General features: G+C 56.8%; 1 protein-coding gene across 1 annotated transcript in view; it reads right to left on the reverse strand.

Annotated features, from left to right (window-relative positions):
• The window catches only part of Rreb1 (ras responsive element binding protein 1), a 119,192-nt gene that overhangs the window by 4,604 nt on the left and 104,286 nt on the right, over positions 1–10,302 (reverse strand). The window contains 3 exon segments of the mRNA XM_033761790.1: positions 15–127; positions 3,819–3,980; positions 9,194–10,300. Coding sequence (XP_033617681.1) covers positions 15–127; positions 3,819–3,980; positions 9,194–10,300 — 1,382 coding nt within the window.

Genomic DNA, 10,302 nt, shown 5'->3' on the forward strand with positions numbered 1-10,302 from the left:
TCCCCTGCGGGCTCCTCCGAGGCCTGGCTGGACTCCGCGGCTCCCTCTGCCGGCCGCTGCTCTCGGTCCCTGGCCGTGAGATCTAGCACCTCGCCGGCCGCCAACATCTCGGGATCGGACTGGCTATCTGTGTGAGCAAGCACAGAGGGGGTCAGGCCAGGCTGCCGGGCAGCCAGACCCCAAACCTAGCAAAGCTGCGCGCCCCTCTCACTGCCCAACACCCTCAAGGGGCCACACGATGGGGCGGGATGTGCCCCCCCACCCCCGAAGGTGCCAGTGACTCAGGCAGCAGACAGAGGCTTCGAGACAGGACAGGGTGCATTCACTAGGGGAGGCTGAGGAAGCCGAGCTGTAGTTATTTTTCCAGTGCAGAGAGATGATACAAACATGCAACATAACACAGGGCCACCTCCGAGGCCTCCAACACGGTCTGACAGTGGCACAGAATGGGCCTAAGCTCAGGCCCTACACGATGCGCTCCTCCAGCTGAGGGACGCGCCAGGGACTCACGCACTGGCCCACTTCCCCGGCAGGGGTAGGACCACTGTGGGAGGCGCATGGGCATGGGGACAGGTACAACAGTGCCTGCCTCCTGTTCTCCTCAGCGCACGGTGGAAGGAGATGCACGAGGCCCCAAGCAATGGCACCGGGGCAACACTAACACCAAGCAGGGATCCCACGTGCCTGTCACCGCTCCGGGGTCCCCGGAGGAGGTATAGCTCTCAGGGCTCACCTGTGCCGTGTAAAGCCGCTGTGTGGGCACCTCCGGGAGCTCAGGAGGAGATAATCGTGGTGTAAACACGAGATTTCTGACATGAAATAGGACTCCTGAGAGACAGGACTCCTGAGAGAAGTGTGCTAACGTCTAGGCCACATTTCACGGGAAAACTTAAATGTGCATTTTCTGTTGTTACTTCAGCAGAAAGCATCTATAGGACTTCTGGTATAAACTCTAGTGAGACTAGAGAAGCCTTAGCTTATTTGTCTGCTTTGTAATGTTTTTACTTATTTTTTTGGTACCGGGATCGAACTTGGGTCCTTGAGCTTGTCAGGTAGGTGCTGGAACCACTGAGCTAAATCCCCGTCCCTTGTAATTTTTTTTTAAAGGTCTAATGTCTGATTATTTCCACTTTGTCCCAGGATGTCCTTCACTGGGTTTTTCTTTTGAGACATGGCCTTAGTTCCCAGGCTGGTCTTGAACCAGACTCAAGGGCCATCCTTGGCCTCCCAAGGAACCTCGACCATGGGTGGGCCTAAAGCCTGGCACATGGGCTGTTTAAACCATGTGGAATACATTTAAGATGACAAACCTAAAAAAAAAAAAAAATTAATTGTTACACCACACCCACGAACATAGAGTCTGCTGTGGCCTTGCCCAGCTGATAATGTGAAGTTCTCCCAAGGACAGTGATGGCCACTTCCTCTCTGAACCAAGGGCACTCAGCTGTGCTCCCCACCTCTGCCGGGGGAGGCTGTGCTGGGTGTGTGGCCATGCCCTTCAAGCTCTAAGCAACCCCACCTGATTCTGTGAGGGATTCTTGGTAACACACAGACACTCCACCATGTACATGAATACGTCCAACGTCTAAGGGGTTGGCCCTTCACTTCACACCCAGGCTCGCGAATGCAAGCAGCGGAGGGGAAGGATTCCTATAAGTGATCCGACCTTAAAACCATGGATTGCTCCTCTGTTCCCATCAGCCCCTCATTCCTGTCGGTATCACTTAAGAAAGCTGCCAGAGGAAGCAGAGGACGAAGCCACAGCTCCTCCTGCAGGACAGCTGCATAGGGAAGGAGCTACTGTCCCCTGGAAATGAGATGTCCCTCAACTGATGGGACAGACACAACCAGCTAGCTGTCCTCAATAATTAATGTCAGACACGAGCCTCTATCTGCCTGCGTGACCCGGATGCAGTCCTGGGCTGGAAGCACTCCCTGGCCCAGCACAAAGACACAGGCCACCCAGCCTAGGCTGGCAGAGAGCGCCAAAAACCAATGGTGAGTATGACAACCTGCCCGCTCATACTGACTAAAAAGCCCTGCCAGGCGGCCACTGCCACGGGACTCCCAGGCAAGGAAGACCTGAGTGCATTCCTCAGAGCAAGAGCACGCTGCCCAGCAGAGCAGTTTCTGGTTAAACTTGAATAGTAGATACAGCCTTTCAGAACAGACTCCCCCTCCCTGTGGCATTTTTAGCATGGCTTTAGGGGAGATTTGGAATACTCTTTCCTGAAACTCCTTAAGTGACTAAAGGTCACACTGACATCACAAACTCAAGGTTAGGGATTTTAAGAAAATGCACTGCAGGCGTTGAAGCGTACAAACCTCCAGAACTTCTGGGTCATTTCCGTCCTTTTAAAGAATAGTCTGTCCCTCTGAAGTCTGACTTTTTATTTCCAGGTAGGGATTCACTCCCATGAAACCTTGGCCCGACCCTCATCAGGTTTACCTGGTGTGTAAATTTCTCCTTGAAATCCCTGGTCTTCTCCCTTCTAAATTTCACCCCTTTCTCACCATGGACTGTGACCACAACTAAACCTAACATCTATCTGTCTTTTTGGCTGGTTTCCCATTACAACTTTCAGCCACTTTTCTTTCCCAGAGGCTTTGTCCCTTTAAGGAAACCTGTACAACTTCCAGGGCATGGCCTTGGAAAAACAAAGCCCGTTGGAGAACGTGGAAAGCAAACACATCCACAGGCTAGCGCTTGGGAGGAGGTGAAGCCCGGACTGCACGCCTCTCTGCACACAGTGCCCGATCACACTCCCAGATACGTTTATAAACACAGCAGAAACCACCCAGCGAGTAGGTGCCCTCCTTCAGAAGAGCTGCAGGAACAATCGCAAGGCCGCTCTGGAAACTGGACAACAAGTGTCCCAGACCCATAGGTGTGGCGCGGCCAGCAACAGAAGGGCTGCGCAGGGACAGAGCCTGGGCACCCGGGTGGGCTTCACGCTGTTCCAGCGGGTCCGGGCTGGCTTGCCGGATTCCGGGGACGCCCACAGCCTGCCCTACGAAACAGGCTAGAGCCAGGGGAAGGGGCCAGCGCCCCCCTCCGGTGGGGGACGCAGGTCCAGGGCACCCTGTGCCTGGCTCACCGCGGCGGGGTGGCAAGCCGGGATCGGTTCTCTTCCATCCCCACCCTGGCGCCAGGCGAGGACAGGTGGCCGGAGAGGGCTGAACGCCTGTCCCTCTGTCCACACGGACTTCTGCCCCCCGTCACGGCACCCCTCCCAGCCAAGTCCGGGGAAGAGAAGCCGGGGACACAGCTCGGGGACTCCCCTTGGCTTAGCTCAGGCAACGGAGAATAAATGCCAGGCCTTACAGACCTGCAGAACCAAGCCCAGCGCCCGCAACACCCCTACACATCTGAGTGCCCTGCGGCAGCCTCCTTTCCGGATGGTTTTTGGGGCGCGGTGCCACACCCCAGCGGTCAGAGATGGAGACGCTGAAAAGAGGACGTTAGTAAACATGGAAGCCAAGGGCGGCGTTAATTGCACTGCAGGGCCGGAGGGAGGAAGCACAGCAGCACGGAGAATAATACCCGGATTCAGGTCAAGCAGAGATGTGATCAGAGAGGGGACGTGCAGAGTGCGTTTTAAACAGGATAGTTTTACGCCGGAAGAGAGTTACTGGAAAGAAAAACACCCCGTGCTGCCCCTCCCCAGCAGGGGCTCAGCACCCCTAGATCCTGCAACACCCTGACCTCCCAGGGAGCCCCTCCCTGGCAGCTCCAGGACTGCCCTGGGCTCCGGCTAACTCGGGCTGCTGCACCGCTGTCTGGCCCCCCTGGGCGGAGCTCCGTCCCGGGGCGCTACCTGTGCTATCATGGGATCCAACATCACTCTCTCTGGGGGGGATAAGCCCGTTTCTTCTCAGGGAGCCGGCAGTAACTCCATGTTTGCGCAACTGGTGGCGTTCACAGTTAGATTTGGTAGAAAAGAAGGCATCGCATTTTTGACAAGGGAAAGGTTTCTGACCTGAAGCAGGAAAAAAAAAATATATATTTATCTGGCTTTCTACAGCAATGGAAAAGAAAAGTCGCTTTTGATTTAATCTCCTGGGGTTACTGGCATTTGTTTCCCCCTCCTCCACCCCTTCCTTTTAAGAAAAGAAACAAAACATTTAAAACAAAACAAAACAACGGAGAAACACCAGTTACTAAAATGATAATTTTCCGTCAACTTGAGTGGAAAGACGTGTTTGTCTTCAAAATATTAAAAGAAAATTAACAATGAAACCAAGATAACATGTTTGAAGTAAAACAATGGTATAATAATTAAAATATATCAAATAATGACAACTGCGTAAAAGTGGAGAGTTTTAGAGCGCGAGACAACACGAAGGAGTGTGCTAGGCGGCGCCGGACAGCAACACCCCGTGGGGAGCGGGGGCACAGGAACAGGCGCAGATGCCCCGGCCCTGCCCAGAGGTCAGGGAGCCCAGCCTGGGAAGCCAGCGGAACCCCACAGGGCAGCCGGCCCCCCAGGTCCTCCCGCGGGGCTGCTGGGACCTCTGGGTTCTCTGAGTGCTGGACCTGCACCAATCCTGTGCTCGCTCACAGAAGTGGCGGAAAGAGGAAGCCGGGCAGCAGCTCTGTACCGCTGAGGAGTGGACACTGAGCTGGGCCCTCCGCCCTTTCCCCCTTCCCTCGGGGAGGCCCGTCTGCTGTCTTGGCCTTTTTATTTGTATTCCTTTTGTTGTACTGTAAACACGATGTTTCCAAATGTAGTCAAAGCCTCTGCCACTTATTCTGGGTTTGTGTGGATGGTGCAGGGAAGGGAAGCGGCAGGGAGGAAGTGGGAGAGCAGAAGAGGCAGGGCAGAGAAACGGAGAGGGAAGAGAGGGGGAGGGAGGGAGAAGGAAGAGGAGAGGAACGGGAAGGGGGGAGGCAGGAAAATGCGAGAGGAGGGGCGAGGGGCAGGGAAGCAGCAGGAGGGCAGGAGAGGAAGGCCAGGGGGCGCTGGGAGGAGGAGAGGGGTCCCGTGGGTTTCAGGACAGAGAAGGTGGGGGTCATCATCTACCTGCTGCATTGCTGGTTTCTTCCTTTTTCCCTGTGACCAGATTCTAGGTCCCAGCTTCCCATCTCACAGGGGAGATGTGTCACATGGTCTAGTGCTGTTACCTCAGAATCTTGGGCATGCCACAGCCAAACATGTGAGTCAAGAACTGGCAGAACAGGGTAAGGCATACCGGCATGCAACAGCACTCCAGAGGGAGGCTGAGGTAGGAGGGTCACTGTGAGTTCGAGGACAGCCTGGGCTACACGGTGAGTTCAGGGCCGGCCTGAACTGCAAAAACCAGAACTGGTGGACTGATCATAGCACAGCTCTGTGCAGACACAAATCCCAGGACCTTGGGCCACTGCAGAGACCAAGGTCAGATGCTTGCTGGAGCTTGGCAGGGCCTGGTGCTAGGCAAGGGCTGAGCCACAGGGGCAGCTGGCTCCCCAAGGGAGGGAAGGACGAATGATGGGCACCACCAGGTCCCATGACTCTGGGGGCACCTGTCACAGTCCAAGGGGTGCGAGACACTGTACAAGAGCCATGGCAGATGGGGTGTTTACTCCCTCCTGAGTGGGGACCCCTGTGAAGAAGGCCCAGTCTCCCCTGCTGCTGCTCCAGGATGGCTCCGTGGCAGAGGCCCTGGGTCCCATCCCCAGCACCCCGGACCCCTGGGGAACAAGTCAGAGCCTTGGCTTCTCGCTTCTCCTGAGCACATTCACTCTGGTTAGTGCTGCACTTCAGGCTGGCTCAACAGCCAGGCTGCCGGCTGCAACAGAGACAGAGGCAGAAAGCCAGGCGGTGGTGCTGCAGCGAACAGACCGTAGCTGCAAGGGCCGTTTCACTGAAGAAGCCTGGTGCCTGCGACAGTGTGGGGGGCCCTGCACCCTGGACTCCAGCACCCCCAGGAGAGCATGCCCAATGTGGTGAAGCGCAGCCCCAAAAACTGCTGCTCTCTCACGAAAGGACGGCAGGGCCCAAAGGCAGGTGTCCCACCCAAAGACCTTGCCTGGCTTTCCTTTCCCTCCTGAGAGGACACAGCTCAAGCCCTTGCCCCCAGGGTAGGGCATCCTTGTATTTCCTCTCCCCACTACACCTGCACAGCGCATGTGCCGGGCTGAAGAGGCCACAGCTGCCACTTGAGAAAGTTAAGAGCAGCCAAATAACATACAGCTGGTGTCCGAGGTGCTTTCCACACTTAAGTATTCTACCAATGAGCTGCACCTCAAGCCCTTTACAATTTTTATTTTGATGCAAGGTCTTGTTGGGTTGCTCTGGCTGGCCTTGAACTTGTGATTCTCCTGCCTCAGCCTCCTTATGTAGCTGGGGTTATAGGCAGGAGCCATCACCTGGCTCTTAATTTAATTACACAATTAATTAATTTACACAGACTCTGCTTTCCTGGGAGCAGTGGGCAGGAACAGGTCGGGGAATGACCCCCAGGGTGCCCGAGATGGACCTCAGCTGTCCCAAGCTTCCACCCTGTCTCTGTGGGACAAGGACCTGATCTGGGGGAAGGAGGCAGAAGATGAGGCCAGAGCTGCAAGGACACAGGACGAGATGCTCAGGGAGGGACGGTGAGGAACCAGGACCTGTCTCCACCAGTAGGAAGCTGGGGGCTGGAAGATGACAGCCGACAGCAACTTCCTCCTCAGACAGTTCCCGGACCTGCGCCAGGGAAAAGGGCTGTGCCTCACGCCCTGCCACATGCTTAGCATCGGGTCTCCTGCTGCCCCTGGGGTGGCAGCCTGGGGAACACGTGCGTGACACAAGAGCGGGGAGCCAATGACTGGGTCTGTTGAGGGAGGGAGGCGGGTGACCTGAGGATGGAGGAGCCTGTACCACTGCGGCTGACTGGAATGGAGCTGATTTACTTTGTATCATTTTATTTTGAGATAGGGTCTTGCAATTATTTGTCCAAGCAGCCTTTTGAGATTCTCCTGCCTCAGTGTCCTGCAGAAAGCCATCAGCTAGACATGAATACCACAATACCACACTTCAAAGGCTGAAAGATGACTATAATCACAGCACTTTGGGAGGGCGAAGCAGGAGGATCGCAACTCAGTCTGGGCAATTTGGTGGCTTAGCTTGTCCTTGCCTAAATTAGCTGGGGATGCAGCTTACTGCGAAGGCAATCCAAAGTACTGACTTAAAAAAAAGCCGCCAGTGGTGCAAAGCAGTTAGTGGAGCCATCATAGTGTCCAGCATCATTAAAGAACCCAGTTAACAGCATTCTGCTCATAGCTGTGCCACCCCCCCATTTCCCATGCTTCGGGACTCAGATCATGGGGGCTGCGGGATATGGGGGGGGGCCCTGGAGCTGCACCTCTCCTCACCCTCGGGATCAGCAGCAAGCTGGCCCCCTCCCAGGACTGCAAGGGCCCCAGTTCCAAAGCACTCTCGCCTGGGGAAGCACAGGGGAGGCTGTCAGGGACCAGCACCTGGTCTACTTCGGTTCCCAGAGCCACGCAAGGAGGGCGCAGAACAACCTCACGCTGACACTGCTCCATGGGTCTGGAGTGAGCCTGCCTTTACCTCGGAGTTTGGGCGCCCCCACATTCTGCACCAAGGGGTCTGGCATCCCAGAGCTGCACCGCTGGGGGAACTTGGGTCAGGCGTCTGCGGGACTGCAGCCGGGTTCTGGGAGGGCGAGCCTGGCCACCCCAGCTTCTGGGGGAGGTTGTCAGCTCCCTGGGAACAGAAATATCTGAGCATGGCGGGAAATAGTGTCTCACAAGCAGGGGGCGACTGGAGGACGGCGGGCAGGGGCAGGGGCCGCCACCAATCACCAAATCTCAGCCATCTGCTGCTAAAAAGAGGTGACAGAACTACTTCTCCAAAGACCCTGCAGGCAATAAAAAGGGCAGTGAACACCACCACTGTGTGAGGCCCTGTCTAGAAACTGCTATCTTCCTGAGGACTTGGCCTCATGAGGGCTGAGGTATTTCAGTGGAAAGAAAATGAGTCTGAATGAGAACCGGAATGCTGGCTGCACTGCTCCACCCTCCCTCACCCGCACTGCTACAGGCGGACCACACACACGCCAGCCTTCTCCCCAGTCAACGCTGCCAGGCGCTTCGACCTCCTCTTCGTCCCTCCACCTGGGCGCTTACCGGCCCGCCTGCCGCAGGGTTTCCTCCCGTCACCGTCCTTCCCAGGGGCCACAATTAGCCAGCCGAATCTGGACACCCAGTTGGACTGGGACTTCAGGTCCCCAACAAGTAATATTTAGTCTCCCAAACACCTGGGAGAAAAACTTGTAGGTCACTTATCTGAATTTCACATTTAACTGGTGACCTGTATTTTTCTCCGGTCCATTTGGTTTCTAGTCTTATCGATTAATACTTGGGTTATGAACTCCAGAAAGGCAAAGATCTCTCAATTTACTTAGTTCAATGATATAAACCCTGTGAGGATATTTAGAAAATTGTAATTAAAGTGTGTAATCACTGGTATAAATTATTTAAGATGCAGTCCAAATCCTAAACTCATCTTTAAAACTCAACTTACAGAAACTTACAGTATCAGAGAAATACTGTCAATTTAAATATGCTATTTAGAATATTAGTACTTGGAGGGTTTCTCTGAAAGAGCTGACAGTATTAGTGTAAATAAAAAAAAAAAATCTACTCTTACCCATCACCAATTTTGAAATGCCACAGGGGAAATGCCACCTGCCTCAGTGGACTGAAAGAAGACGCCCAATGTTACATTTGCAGTATGCCTGGAGGCTCAAAGAACCTCACAATGTTCTGGGGCCGGGTGTGGCGCTGCGCCTGCCTGGCAAGCTCAAGGTCCTGGGCAGTGGGGTTTACAAAGCTGCGTGGAGCCCAGCAGGATAGTGTCACCGTCCTGGGCCCACCATGCTCAGTCCTCCGTTCCCACCTCTCTGAAGCTACCTGCACGCTTCACCCGCACGGCCTGGAAAACCTGGGAAGGGACGGGGAGGCACACACAGGCCCCACGGGCTATGACCACTGTCACCTGCAAGCTTGCTGCGCTGAACGCGTCCCCTCACCAGCCGCCCCAGGGCTCAGACACAGGCCACCGTAGGAGCTATGGACACGGGACACGCAGCACCCTGAGGTGCTTGTGGCTCCCGAGCCCCGGGAAGCCAGGCACACAGGCTGTGTGGAGAAGGCCCCTCCTCCACCCGCTCCCTCCCAGGCCTGGCCCCTGTCGCCCCTTACCCGTGTGCGTGAGCATGTGCCGCTGCAGGGAGCTGGCCCATGGGAAGGCCCGGGGGCAGTGGGGACAGGTGACCTTCTGCAGGCAGTTGGCGTAAGAGTTCCGCTTCGCTCGCAGCAGCCTGTCCTCGGGGGGGCCGCCCTGCTCCTCATCACTCGGCCCAGGGGGGTCGCCGGGCCCCCCGGCCGCCTCCTCCCGAGCATCGTCCTCTGCGGTCTGCAGAAATGGGCTGAACTTGTTGGTGTCCGTGGTGGCCAGCATCTTCTCGACGCTGGCAAACTCCCCGCTCGAGTCCAGGTCCACCCTGACGCTGTCAACACACAGCTGGCTCCTTGCTCCCCTCTTGCGGCCTCTCTTCCGGGAGGAGTCGGTGGGGCCCTGCTCTGTGGGGGACGCCGCCTCGGGGCTGCCAGCCACGGGGGCCGGGTCGCTGCACTGCTCCTTAGGGCTCCGGGCTGCAGCTCCGGGGCTCGCACCCCCCAAGCTGTCCGAGGCTGCTGTGCTGCTGCCGCCAGCATTCATTGGACCGGGGCCGGGGTCGGCCACCTTGGTCTTGAGCAAGGTGGGGGCCGAGGACACAGACGAGATGATCTGGGCAATGGAGGCCAGCGGAGGCAGCTCCTCGGTCACGGAGGGCTTTGGCAAGAGCAGAGGGGGCTTAGGCCGCAGCGGCCGCAGCACTGTGGGGCTGCTCAAGAGGGCAGAGCTGCCCAGGACAGGAGGGCTGCTGACCAGCGCCGGGGAGTAGATGGGCACCGCCAGCTGCACGGAGCCCTGGAGGGGCTGGGCGTTGGGGTCCAGGGGCGCGGTGGTGGTCACCACGGTGGCGGCAGGGCTGTCTCGGATCCCACTGGGCCCCAAAGCCGGAGGCAGGGTGGAGCCGGGCAGCGAACAGGAGGAAGCCAGCTGCGTGGCACCGCCCCCTTCTTGCTCTGGCTTTTTGGCCTCGCCAGGAGCGGCTGCGTCCTTGTCTCCTTTCCTGCAGTTCTTGGGTATGGACAGGTCGATGGGCTCCATGGAGCAGTCATAGGGGCCCAGGAAGGCCACGTTTTCCTGCTTCACCTGCACCAGCGCCAGGCCCTTCTGGGAGAAGTCCAGCGGCTCGCCGAGG

Source organism: Fukomys damarensis, unplaced genomic scaffold (assembly GCF_012274545.1).
Source record: "Fukomys damarensis isolate Sample0158 unplaced genomic scaffold, DMR_v1.0_HiC HiC_scaffold_10, whole genome shotgun sequence".
Lineage (NCBI taxonomy): Eukaryota > Metazoa > Chordata > Mammalia > Rodentia > Bathyergidae > Fukomys > Fukomys damarensis.